We start from the raw sequence: 18,817 nt of genomic DNA, 5'->3' as shown, positions 1-18,817 counted from the left end.
CAGGGAAATAAAATGTGAAGTTCTCCACTACTTTGATGCATCATTAAAGGCCTGATAGCCTGTAGTCCCAGCACTCTAATAGGCTGAGGCACAAGGATCAAAAGTCCAAGCCCAACCTAAGAAACTTTGTGATTTGAAACAAAAAATAAAGGGCTGAAAACGCTGCTCAGTGTGAAGGCACTGAGTTCAAGCTTCAACACACACACAAGGAAAGGCCTGATCACATAGTGTTCTGGGAGAAAAGCTAGAAGTCACCTGCATTCACTTGTTTATGCTGGAGTGGAACATGTTTGATTTTTCACCAGGAGGAATTGTAAAAAGTTACATTTTTGGAATGTAAAACTTCAGTATTTATATGGGTTTAATATATCATTTCATGGATTAATTGGAGTAGTATACATAGTAACCATTCTTCCTGGAGTGGTTGACAAAAATTACTAGTGCTCACTCTTTGGTTATTTCTATTTCTTTTTAAAATATCTGGCATTTAAAAATGAAAGATAAAAGCCAGGTGTAGTGGCACATGCCTGTAATCCCAGCACTCAGGAAGCTGAGGCAGAAGGATCTCAGTGAGTTCCAGCTAGCATGGGCTACACAGCGGGTTCAAAGCCAGCCCGAGCTTCATAGTGAGATCCTGTCTCAAAACCTACACACACACACACACACACACACACACACAGAAGAAAAACATTCCATAAGTGTCAGAATTCCTGAACTGCTAGTTTTTGTTTACACATGGAAAAAGGATGGAGAGAACCCCTACATATAGATAGAAGAACTCCACAGCTAATGCCCTACTTGGTTTCAATTCATTATTTTTGGCATCCTTTCCACCTTTCCCCCACTGGGGAACACCAGGAACTGGGTCTCGGTGGGAGGCACCCTGTTTTGATTGCTCCCTTCTTCCACAAAGCTGTGTCACAAATAGGGTGTGGTAGCTGGGGAGAGTGCCGAGGTGGGAGGGTCCCAAGTTCAAACCCAGCCTGGGTACCTAATGACTTAGCAAGACCCTGCCTCAATAAATAAATAATTTCAAAAGGCCATGATGTTCCCGAAACACATCCAGGTGGGCCAGGGGCATCAGCAGCTGTATCTTCTAACAGGAGGGTGCGGCTTTGGCCTTATTCTCAAAGCTCACACTACTTAGAATGGGAAGGGCACCTAGAAATCTGGAAATGCTTCTGAGACAATGCTCACCCTGGAAGAGCTCAAACCGGAGAATGTAAGGCTGCCCAGAGATGTCAGCACGCCAAGAGCTCCATGCATGCACATGGGAGGCAGTGAGTCAGTCCCTCGGAGACAGAGGGAGGTCAGAGGAGAAAAAGCTGGGGAGGAGCATAGTAGGTAACGGGAGCAGCCCAGGGCCATAATGGGCCCCACAGTATCAGTGCAGAGGGCCCGGGATTTGGCTCAGTGGTTCTGCTACCTGCATCGCAAGCCCAAGGGCCCAAGTTCAATTCCCTGGTAAAAACCAGAGCATTTAGGCATCTGGAGGGAGTTAGGTGCAGCTGCCGGGGAGGTGGGAATGCCATGCTGCTGGGAGGTCATGTTTTGCTTCTGAAGATGACCCTGTCCACCGTGGAGGATGGGGGACAGGGAGCAAATGGGAGGCAGAAACACCAGGGAGGCACTGACTACCCAAGCCCCGAGGAAAAGAGAGGTGGACTTGAAAGGAAGGTGAGGGGCCCCAAAGAAGAAAAGCTTGAGACAAGAAAGTTACAGGACAAATAGGACAGGAGGCAGAAGAGGCCACCCTTGAGGACGGAGAGTGCAGCCGGTCACTGCTGAAGTAACTTCAGGAATGAGGTCGTGTCTTACGTTGCTGTAAGTCACCTGGAAATATACCAGTCTTTATCATGTATATCCAGACAACCTAACGAGGTCATGGACTTTGGATGGTTTTCTGATCTTGGTCTGTAGGAAAGAGAAAGACATTAAAAAGTGAGAGAAGACTAAAATAGCAAACCGGTGAAAAAATATGCCACTATTAGCATATCCCTCCCTCACTTTCAAGAAGAATTATTATCTAGGAGAGAACAATGAGACCCCCAAAGATTAAGATAAAACTTTTTTTTTTTTTTTTTGATCACACTGGGATCAAATCCAGGAGTTGCCCATGCTAGGGAAATGCTCTACCGGGAGCTACATCTCCAGGCCTTTTCTTTCCTTTTTTAAAATTTTAAAACAGGATCTCAGTAACCTGCTTAGACTGGCCTTAGACTTGCAGTCATTCTGCCTCAGCCCCCCAAGTAGCTGGAAAGATAAAGCTTTTTTGATATGTAATATGTGGCTTATGCTCAATGCACTTGAATAAAAATCCTGAGTCTTTGTTTGTTTGTTTTGAGACAGGGTCTCACTATGTAGTTGAGACTGACCTGGAACTCACTATGTAGCCCAGGCTGGTCTCGAACTCACAGCGATCCTCCTGCCTCAACCTCCCGAGTGCTGGGATTACAGCCGTTCATCACCACACCTGCCAAGATCCTGAGTCTTATTACATTTAACATCACCACAGAGCCACTTAGGAAAAAGGCTGTGACCTGAGGACCTCATGAATCTCCCTGAAAGTGGTGAAGACTAGACAGAGAAATCAGACATCTGAGACTATTAAAGGGCGGCTGCCTTTTAGATCCAGAATCCGCACAATTTCTACTATGAAAGAGGACCACCCAGGTGCCACCAAGTCCCTGGGAGGAGGCTGCTCATGGCCCAGTGCACTGGGGTTGTCCAGCCAGAGGCTTTCAGGACCGCCGTGGCTGAAGGCTGCAGGTCTTAAGTCCTAACAAAAGGCCTCGAGAGCTGGAAAGGGACCCAGAGGTCACTGTGTGCCTCAAGACCAGTCTGTATCTGTGCAAATGGGCCTCAAATCCCCCAGAGTTCACATGTAACTAAACAAACGTCTCAGCTGGTAAAGCACATATACTTGTATACAAATGCTATTAATTAAAATAATTCCAAAAATTCCACAGTTTCTCTCCATGATTTGTAGAAGATCCACATTCCGCTAAAACCATCATTTACTGAGCATTTGTGATATGGCAGGCATTAGATTACACCACATTCCTTCTTCTTTGTACTGGGGACTGAACCGATGGCCTTTGCGCTGAGCTACATCTCTAACACTTTATAAATTTCTTTTATTTTGAGAGAGGATCTCACTAAGTTGTTAAATTGCCCAAGCTGGGCTTAAACTCGAGATCTTCTTGCTTCAGCCTTCCAGAGTGCTGGGATATAGACATGAGTTACTACAGCTGGGGTTCTTTTGAATTAGGCTAGGGATATAGCCCAGTGTAGAGTGCTTGTCTAGAAGCTGGGCGACCCTGAATTCGATCCCCAGCACTGTACAAAGAAAAGAAAAAGAGAAAGAAGGGAAGGGAAGCAGGAAGGAAGGAACATTAACCTATCACAGGAGATAGTTTAAGTCAGCTCAGAGATTTTGATTTTCAAAACAAAGTTGTATTTACAAACACGATTCATGACATAATTAAAATAAAATCTTAGCTATTATAAAAAAGATAATAGAGGATGTGGAGAGAGGGAACCCTTGCACTCTGCTGGTGGGAATGTAGATTAGTGCAGCCTTTACAGGAAACAGTATAGAGGTTCCTCAAACAATTAAAAATAGATGCTCTATGATCCCAGCATTACACTGCTGGATATACATAAGACGAAATGAAATAATTTTGTCAAGGAGGCATTTGTGCTCCTGTGTTCACCACAGCACTATTCGCAATAGCGGAGAAATGGAGAGCACCTCTGTGTCTATCTGCTTCGGTGTGGACAGATACGATGTGGTACCCACATACCATGGAATATTACTCAGCCCTAAAGAATGAAATCCTGCTGTTTGCAACAGCGTGGATGGGATTAGAGATCATTGTGCTAAGTGAAATAAGCCAGGCACAGAAGACAAGTACCACATGATCCCACTCAGATAAAAAGGCAGGGTCTCACAGAGGCTAAGAGGAGAATGGGGATGACAGGCTGGGGAGAGGCCGGTTGGTGGGTACCAAGTTACAGTTAGGAGAAAGAAGCTGTAGCGAGTTATTGTCATGCGGTGTGGGACTGTAGGTGATGCATTGCACATCTCAAAACGCTAGAGGGATTGTAAATATTTCCACCAAGAAAGTACAAATGTTTGAGATGTGTCTACCCTAACGTAAACATTGCAGACATGGCATCCATAAATACGTACAGCTTTAAATGTTTTCATTTATAAGTTTAAAAAATAGCCATAAAGGCTTGGGGGATGTGGCTCAATGGTAGAGCCATTGCCTAGCGTGAGTGAGGTCCTGGGCTCAATTTCTAGCATCGCAAAATTAAATTAAGAAAAAAAAATTTAATGCAACTTTCATTTATTTTGTTTCCTAGTTCTACTTTAAGCCTTTTTTTGCCCCCAGCTTTGCTTTTGCAGTGAACAAACAGGCAGCCGGCCCAGGAGTTTTTGCTCATTCTAAGTCATAGTCCTCTCTGGGAAGCCCCTCCCCTTCAGGCAGAAGCAGGAGTGCACCGTCAGGACGGGAGGAGCACTGAGGCCCAAATGGCCGCCTCTGTGAGCGGGAAGGAGGAGGGCTGCCCTCAGGGTGACCACATATTGCAGAGGAGGGAAGAGTTAGGACAGCTGAGGTGCAGGTGTTCCCCTGAGAACTACTACGATCCTGGGAAGCAGGTGGATCTCCTGTTACTTTGATTGCTCGAGCCGGGTTTGGGTGAATAAAAGCAAGGTGAACCAGGGGCTCATCTCCTCTGCCTGCTGGTGGTGAGCGCCCCGCTGCCTGCCTGCTAAGCTGATGCGGTGTCCCTGTCCTTCCTCCTTCTTCTACAGCTGGCACCCTAGAAGAGGATCAAAGACTAGGGTCGCCTACACTTCTCTCTCCGTGCTAGTGAACCCCTTGGGTAGGTAGAATCCCTGCTGCAGAGGTTGAGTTCGTCCCACCCGTGTGCAGACCCAGAAGGCAGGCCCTGGGAAGGCACAGTTCTCTTCGGCTAAGGCTTTCCGAGCTCGGCCTGGCAAAGGGGCGATGCTTATCTTTCTTCCTCTTAGCTAGCGATTGCTGGGACCCTCCAGCCAGCCAGGTCTTATCCTCTGCCTCAGTATTCTCCACCAGCCTCCTGTCTGAGCTTTCTCCTGGTTTTGCGCGGCTGCTGTCCTCCAGGCTGCGTTGGGCAGAGTCCCACGAACGCCAGGGCTCCCGTTCAGGGTCACAGCGATGACAGTGTCCACCTCTTGTCCTGCCGCTCTGGGGGACGCGTACGGGGCTGCCACAGCTCGCTGCAGTTTCTGCTCGGGTAGGTGGGTAGGGCCTGTTTCCCAACATCCCGGAAACCCCTTCTGGAGATCTCTTGACCAATCTTCGCGAAGCCCCACACTTTGATACTTCTATCTGGCCAAGGGATAGCCACGGACTGGGTTCCTTGAAATCTTTTCCTTCAGAAAACTTGCTCTCCCGCTGGACCTCTGAGCGCCCTCAGGGCTTCAGCAAGGGACTCCTCGGAACCTGTGGGGCCCGGCCTGCAACCCCCCAGTCATCTCCCGCCCCGACCCGTGCACCCAGATGAAGCGCCACGTGATCCGGCCGTCCCCTATCAGTCCCCCACCCAACTGGCTGCCCCTGGACAACGGGGCGGCCCACGTCATGCCCAGGGAGGTGTGGATGGCCGTCTTCAGCCGCCTCAGCCACCAAGACCTGTGTGTCTGCATGCGGGTCTGCAGGACCTGGAACCGCTGGTGCTGCGACAAGCAGCTGTGGACCCGCATTGACCTGAACCGCTGCGGGTCTGTCACACCCCTGATGCTGACCGGCATCATCCGGCGCCAGCCTGTCTCCCTCGACCTCAGCTGGACCAACATCTCTAAGAAGCAGCTGGGGTGGCTCATCACCCGGCTGCCCAGGCTCCGGGACCTGGCGCTGGCGGGCTGCTCGTGGATCGCCGTCTCCGCGCTCTGTAGCTCCAGCTGCCCGCTGCTCCGAACCCTGGATGTTCAGTGGGTAGAAGGGCTCAAGGACATGCAGATGCGGGACCTCCTGTCCCCGCCCACAGACAACAGGCCGGGCCAGGCGGACCATCGGAGCAGGCTCCGGAACGTCGTGGAGCTGCACCTGGACGGCCTGGACATCACGGACGCCTCCCTGTGGCTCATCACCCGCCACATGCCCCTACTGTCCAAGCTGCACCTCCGCTACTGTCACCACGTCACGGACCAGTCCGTCCACCTGCTCACGGAGGCCGCCACCGCCACCCGGGACTCGCTGACCGAGGTCACCCTGGCGGACTGCAGTCAGATCACCGATCAGAGCCTGGCCTTCTTCCGACGCTGCGGGAACATCCGCCATATCGACCTGAGGTCCTGCGAGCGAGTTACCAGGGAAGGCTGTGAGCTATTCATCACCGAGATGTCCGCGAGGGTCCGGTTCGAGCAAGTGGAAGAAAAACTTCTGCAAAGACTGAATTAGTGCAAGGACGAGCGTGTAAACACGGGGGGTGGGGACTCAAGGGCTCTGCTGCCGCTGGAGCTGGGGATCCGGACTGCGGGGTGGAGGGCCTCCATGCGCACGTCTTGCCCGGGGGAGGGGCGCCTCAGCGTGGTGACTGCGGGAGAGGAGGGCTTGCATGGGCGTGGGTGGGGTGGGGTTTCTTCCGTGGTGGTTTTGTTTGGACACCCAGATCCTTGCCAGGCCCAGGGTTCCGGCATCAATATACTGTGGACCTCAGGGCCACATCTGCCACTGTTCTGATACATTTTGTGGGGTGTTGTTACATCTTACATTATGCAGAACTATTTTTGTACAAATTATTTGAAAGTTATTTATGCATGTTAAAACAAACTAACTTGCTCTCACTTTGGGAACTGGTAACTATTTTATCAGCACCTACAGAGCCGAGATCCAGCAGTCCCACTACTGGGTGTGGGTATAAGGTATGAGGAAGAGGCCACCTGACATGCAGCTATGTTCTTAATCAGCCTTGCGGGTTTGTACACAGCCTTTGTAGCGCTAGACTACAAGACCAGCTGGGACTTCTAAAGTAACAGATTTTAGCACATCTATAATCATAGCACATGGGAGGCTGAGACAGGAGGATCACTGAGTTCGAGGCCAGCCTGGGCTACATAGTGAGTTTGAGGCCAATAAAACCAAAACAAAATAACAGATTTTAAGATTTGATTTTAGTGGGCTGAGGATTTAGTTCAGTGGCATGGTGCCTGCCTCAAAAGTACAAGGTCCTGAGTTCGATCCCCGGTACCAGGGGGGGAAAATTAATTTTAGTGTAACTGGGTGTGATGGCACATGCCTACAATCCCAGAATTCGGGCTGAGGCAGTAGGATTGCCATGGGTTCAAGGCCAGCCTGTACTATATAGTGAAACTCTGTCTCAGAAAAGAGAAAACAAGAATTTAATCTTGTCATAAAAAATGTAGCAGGACAAGCAGTTCTTCTATGAACAAAAACATCAGCTCATACTTTATACTATCTTCCTTAGCAGTGTACTATCTTCCTTAGCAGTGAGTATATGATCCATCAGGGCAGGCAGTCTGGCTTTCTAATTTGTGCTGCAGAAAAAAATGTTTATCAAACAACTATTTGTGCTAAGCAAAGTACCAAGTGCTTTCATATAATTTATCTTATATTGAAATAGGGAAAATGTTTAAAATACACTATTATACATAAAAGACTGTTTTTTGAGACAGGGTTTATTGTTCAGGCTGGCCTTGAACTCCCGGTAATCTTCCTGCCTCAGTCTCCTTGAGGGCTGGGATTCCAGGTGTGCCCCACCATACTTGGCAAAACATTATTTTTTTAAAAAGGAAAGGGCTGTGGATTTAGCTCAGTGGTTCTGCCACCTGCCTCGCAAGCGCAAGGTCCTGAGTTCAATTCCTGATACAAAAATAAATAAATAAAAAGGAAGGAAAATTTACCTTGGTTTTCTGGCTCTCTCTGTGGGCCTTCTAATTAAATCTTCCAAATACTTATTTCTCTCTTCCAAACTGAAAGAAGAAGCAACTGCATTTTATGACTAAAAAGAACTTTTCCAGGTGAATACTTAAGAGATTCACTGGAGGACTTGCTAAATTCAATCTAGCTATTCTTTGTACCTCATCCAGCCAGCTCACCATATAAGGAAGGACTGGGGGTTCTTCTAACGACTTGAATTATTTGGTCCATTTCCCCCTTCATAGGTCTCCATGGTGAAGAAGTGCAGCAGGGCATAGCAAATATATAAAAGGGCATAGCAAATATATAAAAGGGCATACAGATCTTCTCTTGGCTTGTACGGTGGATGGAGAATGGGTCCCTCCATGCAGACCCAGCACCGCCCTGGGGCCAGCTGGGCAGAAACACAGCCGGAGCTGCGGCCTTGGCTCCATGTCACAGCACCTTTCACCCTGCTTGTCCCCACTGCCTCTTCAGTCTTCCGTCATCAGATTTTCTCTGCGTCCATTCTATTAGGACACATGGGACTGCACTCAAGGGCCCACCCAGGTATCCCAGACAATCTCCTCGTCTCGAGATCCCAGGTGATCTTGTTGATTCAAATCACATCTGCAAAGTCTCCCTTGCCTTCACTGGGCCTTGGGGTTAGGACTGGGATCTCCTTGAGGGCCATTCTGCAGCTTCCTGCAGAAGGTAAATAAACAGACCCCCCCCCCCAGAGAGATGAGGCCCTACTACACAGGCACAAATGCAGTGGCCTGCAGAAGGCTCAGACAGGTGTGTGGAAGCAAAGCCAACTGATGGTGATTCACAGACACCAGAGCATAAAGCCCTAGATTCCATCTAAGGGAAGAAGGGACCATGCTATGTGGGATTGCTGTAGCAATGTCAGATCTTGTTTTTAAAGAGGAGACAGAAATTGAAATTTTTTGCCTGGGTATAGTGGTGCATGCCTTTGATGCCAGCAGTTGGGAAGCTGAGGCAGGAGAATTTGCAAGCTCAAGGCCAGCCTGGGCTACATAGTTCCAGGCCAGACTGAGCTGGATAATGAGAACCTGTTTAAAAAAAGATAATATACATAAATAAATACACATATATATATATACACACACACACATATGATATCTCCCTTTGAAAATTTTGTCAATTTTAAAATATTTTAAACATTACATGGTCAAAATAGAACACATTATGCCCCAGCACAGAGTTTATAGGTTGTCATTTTGAAACCTAACACCACTTTGTCCAGGCTTCTGCCTTCAAACGATATGTTAGTCATTTCCCATCACTGGGGAAAAAATTCTGACACCTATGACTTAAAGGAGAGGTTTATTTAGGCTGAGGATTTTAGAGGACTTAGTCCATGGCTGGTTGGCTCCAAGACAGAAACAGCATGCTCAAAGGGCCTGGCGGAAGAATGCTGCCCAACTCATTGCATCCCAGAAGCAGAGAAAAGGGAAGAGCCAGGAACAAGAATATGGACCTTCCTCATTTAACAACCTGGCTGTGTAACAACTGTTTGAACTTAGCACCCATCTTCTTTTGCAGAGTTCTCTATATCTTAATTATGGAGCCCCAGTGTGTTTTTGTACAGTATAACTTGTTTATACAGTACTGTAAATTTTGCTGACTATACTCTACAGCACAGTGCTATAGTTGTTATAATTATACTACTGCCTATAAGAGTTATGGCAGTAAAAAAAAGTCAAGTTGGAGATTCCTTTGACCATTTCTTTGTTCTGAATATTGTAAGGGACTTTCCATATAGAATTCCTCATTTAGCAACCAATTCATTGGCCAACCTAGTCTTGGGAGCATAATTCAAGGAGGAATGCCTGCAAGCCCTTCTAGGTCATTCACCCAGTGACCTGTCCCTTCCGACCAGGCCTCATCTCTGAACACATGAGATTTTCGGGACCTTTTATATCTAAACCATAACTCTGGAGATAGTGAATGCACCTCTCAGGAAATGTCATTTGGACCAATTTGGAAGGTGGCAGGGGACAAGTGGGATGAAGAGCCTGGGCATTCCACTTGGAACAACGTGTACAAAACTCAGGAGCCAAAGGGAATGTGGAAGATTTGAGAAACTCGATCCCCAGTGTGGCTAAAAGCAAGCTGAGGGATGCAGGTGGCACTGGAAAGGTGGGCAGGAGCCTGATCATGAAGAAACTTGTAGGCCATGTTAAGAATTTCTGACAAATAAAGTGCAAAATAGAAAAGAGAAGTAGGAAGCAGGGAGGAGTTCAAACACTGCCCCAAATGGCTTATATTCTGTTGTTTCAAAAATATTTTGCTAAAAAAAAAAATTGCTGATTTGTTTAATTTATATTATAAATTTATCTTAGTTCATTGAAAAGAACATTTTGTGTTATTTGGTTCTTCTTCCCAAGAATCATTTTGGTCTTTGTCTTGTACTCTGAGGAGTAACTACTTCGAAGTTAATGGTACAGTGTATTAATTATTACTATTCTCTTATTTTGTTATGAAATTTTATTTTTTCATAAAATAAAACAAACGAATTTCTGAGTGGAAAGTGCCAGAGTGCTCTCTTTCCATGAGGGAGGCAGCTGACCTGCCAAGGCCTCAGCTTAGATGCCATGACCATGCAACTCCTGTCACCAGGCTCAGCCGAGGGCTTTAGCGAGGGAAGATGGATTTTGTCCCGGAGTGCTGTTCAGCATCTCCCCTGCCTCAGGAACATGGGGTTGGGAGCTGGAGGGTGGCCCTGGGAAAATCATGAGCCAAGTGGTACCACTACCTTTGGCATACGAGGCCACCAGGGCGATGGTTGCTACATCTACACCTCCCCATCTCTCCCCATCCTAGTACTACAGCAAAGTCTTTTTTTCTCAAAAAACCTGTTGGAAAAATTACTAAAGTGTTTTAAGATGCAAAATGGGATGGTGAGGTTTATGTTTCATACAGATCACACCTGCTGGTAAAGAGGACTTTACCAAGTGTCTTCTTTTAGTCTTTTGAAAAAAAATCAAATCTCATGAATGGCTTTTGTAGTAAGCAGCTATTTCTAACATCCAAAACATGTGAATGGAAAAATTACAGGGTGGTCAGTAAATATAGAGAATACTGTAAACCTGGAGTGCAATACCTTAGATACTGCTGAATTTTAACAGACTCTATAGACCACCACCAAGTTAAAGGAATACTGTAATACTGCTCTGATGACATATTTCAGAATTTTTTTTTTTTTTTTTTTTTTTTTTTTTTTGGTACTGGGGACCGAACTTGGAACCTTGCACTTGCAAGGCAGGCAGTGGAACCACTGAGCTCAATCCCCAGCCCACGTATTTCATAATTTTCAAAGCAGTCTATACCTTTCAATGATACAAAAACTAAATCACTATAATTTTTAAAAATATCTTTCTGGATGTAATAGACTATATTTAATTTTAAAACACAAAAAAAACCTGATTCTTTAAAGCAAATCAACTCACATGATACCTGACAGTGGTTCTCAACCTGTCTAGATACTCAAATGATCTGGACAGCTTTAAATTACCTGGTGCCCATGTCTCACCTAGGATGTAAGCTTACCTAGACATTGGTATTTTTCAAAACCCACTAAAGGGAATTGTAATAGGCGGCCACAATTGACATTGCTTTTTTTTTTTCTTTTTCCCATACTGGGGATAGAACCCAGGGCCTTTACACTGAGCTACATTCTCAGCCCCTGCCCCCATTTTAAAAACTATTTATTTATTTATTTATTTATTTTTGGTACCGGGGATTGAACTGGGGTCCTTGCGCTTGTGAGGCAGGCCACCGAACCACTGAGCTAAATCCCTGGTCCAAAAACAATTTATTTTTGAGGCAGGGTCTGAGTCACTAAGTTGCCCAGGCTGGGCTTGAACTTGTGATCCTCCTGCCTCCACCTCCCAGGCTGCTGGGATTACAGGCATGTGCCACCATGCTTGGCTTGATAATCCTTTTAATATAGCATATAGAATTCAGATACCCTTCTTAAACTGGGTCAGTCTCTCAACTGAAACATGCTTTTAAGATTTCTTAAATTTAAAAAAATAACTGGGGCAAGACAATGTGGCCAAAATGATAGTTTGATATTGTTTTTAAATTTTAAAAAAAAAATTTCAACTCCATGAGGCCATAATTATTGAACACTGATTGAATATTCTTGGCTATAAGATGGGGAAGACTAATTTTACTCCTTCTCAGTAAACTATCTCCTCGCCCACTACAAATTGAAAACTTGCCTGCATTAATGTAAGAAAAGGAAAAGCTGTTTACCATTTGTTCTGCTTCAAAATGACAGTGAAAAACAAAAGCAAGCAAAGCTACTGCTACCTACATTTTCAATTACTTCAGGCTTTCAGGTGGGCTTTCTTTGTACAAGAGGCCTTTTCCTTAAGTGCTAGCAATAGCAAGTGCAAATGAAATCAGGGAAGACAGAAGAAGCAGCAGTTAAATCGGTGTAAAATGGCAAAATTTAAGGATGGTGCTTTTGGAATGTCAAGCTGAATTTCATTTCAGTGAGAGAATTTACTTGATACTTCATATATGTTCAATTTTGTAGGCATTCAATAACTTTCTATGAATAAATTCTAAGCATTGCAAAGTTATTTTACTTAAACATTATGAAAATATCCTCTGACATTTTTGGGTGTTTCTCACTAATTCCTTCATCAACTCCTAAAGTTAAAAGGAGCTCTGTCTTAAGTAGACCAGACATTAAACTGACTGTGAACCTCTACTTATGAAGGAGGGGTTGAACATACAAATCCTCACTTTTCTTCTTCTGGGAGTCAGAAGAAATGAACTCAGAAGCCAGAGGGTGAAATAAAATATTAGTAAATATTCATAAAAGTGAAACAGTTTTGTCTACTTACTGCACAATCTGGGAATGGGATACCTCGAGCCTTTGGTCAGCACATTTGATAATTTCTTCATACGATGTAACCTTGAAAAAAATAAGCTAAACAAATCATCCTTTAACAATTTCTAGTGTTTTTATTAAATTTTGGTTTTTTTCTCCTTTTTAAAAATCTCTGCAAGTTTAAGGTTATTTGACTACATTGATGAAAATTTTACAGCAGACAAAACATCTTCCTTAGATTTTGAGATGAGAAATATGAATAACAGTAGAATTCTATCTACTCGTCATGTTGCAGATACAGACAAGTGCAGTGATTCAACACACAGCGTGTTTATTCCATACACCAAGGTGTGTGCCAAGGAAGGAGCCAGTCTATTTGGTTAAGGTTAGTGCAGATTTTTAAAACTAACTGGAACACTAAATTGGCAAGATTTATAATTACCCTGAAAGTGAAGTTGCAATGCCAAGACCAAATTTCCTGCAGTAGGATGGACAGACACACACCATGATCTCTGCTAGCATCCAGCTAAAGGCTGGTGGGACATCTTCTAATGCCATTATGAAGGGAAAGACATCAATGTAAATGCACTACATCAAACCTCAGATCCTTTTCCTCCTGATTCTATTATTTTAATATTTGACATACTTTTTAGAAGGCAAATATTTCTGTAAGAAAATGTGTACCTTATTTATTAAGCTGCCTAAGTGTCTCTGATACTTGTCATTCTCTTCAATGAGCTTGTTGCAGTGGTCTTCTTTGGACTCTACAAGACTTCCCAGTTTTTTGATCTACAGAGAAACATTGGTGAAAACACTAACCTGAAAAATACCTTGAAAGCTAATGTGGGTAGTGAGAACAAAAGAGGACAGTGCGTTATCCTTATTCCGTTATCCTTTTTTTAAATTTAAATTTAAATTTTTTTGAGATAGAGTCTTGTTCTATGTTGCTCCTGTTGGCCTTGCACTTGTAATCCTCTTGCCTCAGCCCCCCAAGTCTGCACCACTGCACTCAGTGCCCAATATCCACCTTCACTGAGTTGTCCGTTAGGCGAATCTGTGATGCTATGAACTGGATCCTCATTAGACGGCACACAGAACAGGTGAGCAAGAATTCGAATGGCATTTTATCTCTCTCTCATTGCACACTATGAAATAACTTGGCAAATAACTATCTGTTAGTACATGCAAATATTTATTAGCCTCAAATCTTTACTTTCTTTTCCATGATCAATGCAGAAAAATATTTGATTCTCTCTGAAGGAGATCAGTGAGGCTGTACATGATGATACATGCTCAGGTCTGAGAAATATTCTCCCTTGCATAAATAATTGGAGGTTTTTAAAAAGGTTCTGTTTATATATTTCATGGTCTGCTGTATAGTCCATTTTTACTTGCAAGGTACCATTAAAATTTTTATACTGTGCTTCTAAAAGTGAAAGAATTATCAGGAAAGGGTATTCACAAGTTCCCCTAGCAGGTCCCTTAATATTCAGAGCAATTATAAGAAGAAAAACTATGGAAGATTTAGTAAATACAGTGTTAAGAGTGGCTTTCAATCTATTATTTAAATGTACTTAGACGTTTATAGTGAAGAACCCGATAGTATAAGCAACAACAAAGCAGATTTGCTGTAGAAACTGTCCTTCTTTTTCTCTCTTACATAATGAGGATAATACCACAAGGCGCTGGGTTAAATGAAATAAAGACACAGAAAGACAAATACCACATAATCTATCTCCTATGCATATGCTAAAAAAAGTTGACCTAAATATAACATAGTGATTACTAGGGACTGGGAAGAGTGGAGGAAGAAGGGAATTTGGATACCAGAACACAGACAGAAGTAATCAATTCTGCTCTTCTATAGAACTCTTGCCTTCTGCGAGGCCAGCATTCACAATAATCTGCTACATATTTTATAAACAACCAGAAGAGAAAAGCTCAAAACACAAAGAAATGAGGAATGAGTTCGAGCATTAATTACCCCAATTTGAAATCAGTACACACTGTATGCATGTATTGAAACTCATACTGCACCAAATGAATTTTACAACTGCTCTGTAACTGTCTAGGTTCCAAGATCACATTGTCATTTTCTTCTGCTGGATTCTTCCTCTTTCTCTACTTCTATCTGTATGGACCACTTGGACTAAACTCGGAGCGCCATTCCCCATCATGGTTTTTTAACACAGCTAATGCTGGAGCAGGAGGTGAGGGCATCGTGGCTGAGCAGCCGGGCATGGTCTGCAGCCAAGGGGACTTATCACCTACATGGGCAGAGCAGCAGCAGCACCCGAGCCCGACTCAGGCTCAGGCTGAGCCCTGCACCCAGTGCCAATCTCCCGATATGAGAACGCACCGAACCTGGCACCTGACACCAATCTTCCAGCATGAGATCGAGTGGGACACCATCTGGATCAGCTGCCAAAGAAGACAAAAGGCCGGCAGCCGCTGACTCTGTGGCCACTGCCCTCCTGTTCTTCCAGTAGTCTGTCCTGCAAGAACCCTCTTTTTCCTGTAAAGTATCTTTTCTCCCTGAGCGCTTCTTCTGCACTTCTTTTCCTTTTCTTTTTCTTTTTTTTTGGTACTGGCATCAAACTCAGGACCTCACACTTTCAAGGCAGGCAGTGGAACCACTGAACTAAATCCCTGGTCCACCTTTTCTTTTTCTTACTTCTGCAGTAAAATAAACAGTAATCTATCACACCCAGCAACTGTCCTGACCAATTCATTGATCAGGACAAATAAGAACCTAGGAAAGACTGCTGGTCCCCAGGCCACCCAATGACAATACAATAGCATAGGCCAGTAAAAATGTGCTTCATTCACAATGAAAGATGACATGCTGGGCTGGGGATGTAGCTCAGTGGCACCGTGCCTGCCTCACAAGTGCAAGTCCTGAGTTCAGTCTCGGAACAAAAAAAAAAAAAAAGCAAAGAAAAGAGAAAAATAGCACATATTTTGTGGTTTCTACAGTTGGAATGACATAAATCTGTTTACTGTAGTCTAAACAGAAACTAAGACAATTATTTAAAATTTCAAAACATGAAAACACATCAGTTTTGCACTTTTGTAGAGAATCCAGTACTGCCACCATGCCAGTGTGTGACCATTTCAATGAGCAAACTTCTAAAGGTTAATGATTAATTTCTTAAACTTGGTAAAATGGTGACAAGTATAAAATGATAACAAAGCAACAAAAGACCTTTCTTACCACAGAATCCAGCTCTTCATTTAGATTGTGGTACTCATCCAGCTTGGCTCCCAATAAGATAGGTACATCTTTCACATTTTTGGCTTCATCGGCATCAAAATCGGTCATCTGAGAAGAAATATATTTGTGCCCATTTTTAATACCTACACAAAACTTGGAACATTTAATAACACATACTTCACTAGTCTTTAATATTCAAAGAGATGACTGACTGGTGAGAGGCTGGAATCACAGAAGTACAAAACTTGGACCTAGAAGGACCTCACCAAATTTATCCAGAGAACGTAAATATCTGCACTTGTAGTTTAACACATTAAAGACAACACATAATAAATGTTAAACTCACCTCAGTGAAGTGATCTTGAAACGCTTTTTCACTGGCAATTAGCTCTCTAAAAGTTATGATTCTGTCGTTATGTTTCAGTAGCTAGGGAGCAAAAGCATTTATATTTTAGATGTAAAGAAATAAAACTGCACTCTCTACCACGTACAGTGAAGGTAACCCACCATGCACAGTCCAATTTCAGGTCTCCATGAGATGCTGAGTCTTTACAGCTCTGTGAGGAATGAGTTCACACAGCAGGCCTACAACAGCAAGGCCTTGGATTCAGGTGCAGCCTTTCCTGACAGGTGCAGCCCACCATGCCAATTTGGTTGTCCCAAGCAGGTGGCTTGAACTGAGCACCTGCTTCACTTCTGGGGCTGCAGTTTCAATGCGCAAGGCAGAAGGCACCTGAGCACACAGCCCTGTAAACCCCTGACCTCTATCTCCAGGCCAGGGTGCCTCTCCTCTGTGACTCTTTGCGACTCCTTGAGGGTGCTTTCCTCCCCATGGCCTTCCCTTGGCCAATTCTGCTCTGGAGACTTTTACTGAAATAAATCAGCTGTGTACAGGACTGGATGCCTTCAGCATATCCTCAAATCCTCAGTGGCCTTGGGGGCCTAGTTTGAATATGCAATTGTTGTGACCATCAGGCCATTAAAATTCTTTCAAGAGAAAGAAATGAGGGCTGGAGATTTAGCTCAAGGGGGCTGAAACTGCCTGGCAAGTGCAAGGGCCTGAGTTCTATTCCTGGTGTGCCCCTACCAATAAAAAGAAAGGTAGGGCTGGGGGTGCAGCTCAATGGTAGAGTATTTGCTTAGGATGTACCAGGCCCTCAGTCCCCACTATCAAAAAAACCCTAAAAAACCAATTTTGCCTGACTGTAACTTATGATTATTTATTTGTTCAGTATAGTACTAATTTTTTGTTTGTTTGTTTTGAGACAGTCTCACTATGCAGTCCAGGCCAGCCTTGAACTAGACATCCTCCTGCTTCAGCTTCCCAAGTGCTAGGATTATATGCATGTGCTGCCAGGCCCAGCTCAAATCTTAACATTCAATATTTAAACTGCATCCGTCAACTTTTCAGAAGCCATCCAGATATCAGCCAAAAGAACATAAATAACTGAAATTGTACTCCTGCAACCCCCTCAGTTGGGCTCTTTGTGAAGGGCTGAAGCACTGACACACAGGCCAGTGGTTCGCCTGCACCACTCTCCCCTATCCTCTCCTCCACAGTCTGGCTGGAAGACAGAGATTCCCCAGGACATCTGCAGCATATTTCCATCCACATCAGTTCAGAGTATAGAACTAACTGCTCTGATCCACGATTCCAGAGGTGAATATGCTTTTATTCTCCTTGTCAGCTATTGTCTGTGTATTTCCCTCAGTTTAAAAATGACGCAATTTAACATCCCATTAGCACCTTCCCTGTTTAACTTTCTTGATTGTCATCCCGTACACCACCACACCAAGAAAACCAACTGGAGAAACTGAGAACATCTGCTCTTGCTCTTCTTCCCCAGAGAAATAAAATTTGTTTCCAATATTTCCATTATTTCAAGTCAACTTTGAAACCACTATAGATTTATCAGAATAAACAATTCTTTAGGGATTAACAGTGCCATGCAAACTGGGAAAAGCAATCACACCGCATTTGTAGATGAGAGAGATTCTCTAATGCTTCATGATGGATGTAATAAAACAACTCGAATGCCGAATTTTCTATCTACTCACTGAGGGTCACAGGAAAGCTACTCCAACCATTCTTCAAGGAATCCCAATGTTAGAAGTAATTTCTCTGTGGCCTTTTTCTTTGACTATTGTTTTCATTAAACTGATAGGATTTTTAGAAGAATAAAAATAGTACCTCTTTGTCGAAATCTTTCTTTTTAAGATGAAGGCTCTTCAATTTTTGTAGCATCGTTTCTCTCACTTTCTCACTTTCTTTGAAGTGTTCAGCATCAGAAATAGTGCTGTCCTAAGGGGAACAGTTTGGGAAACTAGATTAAAAGATTTTCCCTGAGGCTAAATTTTAGCTAAAAAAATGAAATTGGATTTGTCTTGGATCAGAACAGGACACACCTATGTCCCCAAATTTCAATTCAAGCGAGTGTACTTTTTTTTTTGTTTTGTTTTTTGAGACAGGGTCTTACTATGTAGTTGAGGCTGTTTTTGAGCTCACTGTATGCCAGACTGGCCTAGAGCTTGCTGTGATCTTCCTGCCTCAGCCTCCCAATGGATGGGATTACAGGGGTGTGCCACCACACCCAGCTTCGTATGGGTGCACTCAAAAGAGAAATGTTCGATAAGAGAAGGGAAGAGAAAGAATTTGAAAACATACCCTTGGATTTGTTTTCTCACTAAATGTGGTGCTTCAGCATTTGTTCTCTTTAAAATGAAGTGAGTAAGGCTGAGAAAGGTTAAATTATGTGTCCAATTCACATAATCAAGAACTAAAGCCAGAGCCGGGCATGGTGGCGCATGCCTGTAATC

The 18,817-nt window shown here is 44.1% G+C and overlaps 1 protein-coding gene across 8 annotated transcripts in view; it reads right to left on the bottom strand.

The window, feature by feature from the left end:
- Nucleotides 1-664: 664 nt before the first annotated feature.
- The window catches only part of Cage1 (cancer antigen 1), a 32,363-nt gene continuing 14,210 nt past the window's right edge, over nucleotides 665-18,817 (bottom strand). For 3 of the 8 annotated variants that reach the window (XM_010622812.2, XM_010622817.2, XM_010622819.2), the window contains 7 exons: nucleotides 18,192-18,302; nucleotides 16,347-16,427; nucleotides 16,001-16,108; nucleotides 13,471-13,575; nucleotides 12,800-12,870; nucleotides 7,919-7,987; nucleotides 665-1,914 (listed from right to left, as the gene is read on the bottom strand). In XM_010622812.2, the coding sequence (XP_010621114.1) occupies nucleotides 1,830-1,914; nucleotides 7,919-7,987; nucleotides 12,800-12,870; nucleotides 13,471-13,575; nucleotides 16,001-16,108; nucleotides 16,347-16,427; nucleotides 18,192-18,302 (630 nt within the window). In that variant the 3' untranslated portion in view covers nucleotides 665-1,829. Of the gene's footprint in view, nucleotides 1,915-6,124; nucleotides 6,350-7,918; nucleotides 7,988-8,901; nucleotides 8,990-12,799; nucleotides 12,871-13,470; nucleotides 13,576-16,000; nucleotides 16,109-16,346; nucleotides 16,428-18,191; nucleotides 18,303-18,817 lie in introns of those variants that run through there. The other 5 variants (XM_010622813.2, XM_010622814.2, XM_010622815.2 and 2 more) reach the window with 5 other exon arrangements.

Source organism: Fukomys damarensis, unplaced genomic scaffold (genome assembly GCF_012274545.1).
Source record: "Fukomys damarensis isolate Sample0158 unplaced genomic scaffold, DMR_v1.0_HiC HiC_scaffold_10, whole genome shotgun sequence".
NCBI classification, from domain to species: Eukaryota; Metazoa; Chordata; class Mammalia; order Rodentia; family Bathyergidae; genus Fukomys; species Fukomys damarensis.
Note: the sequence above shows the minus strand (reverse complement) of the source record. Positions and strands in the feature narration are given on the sequence as shown.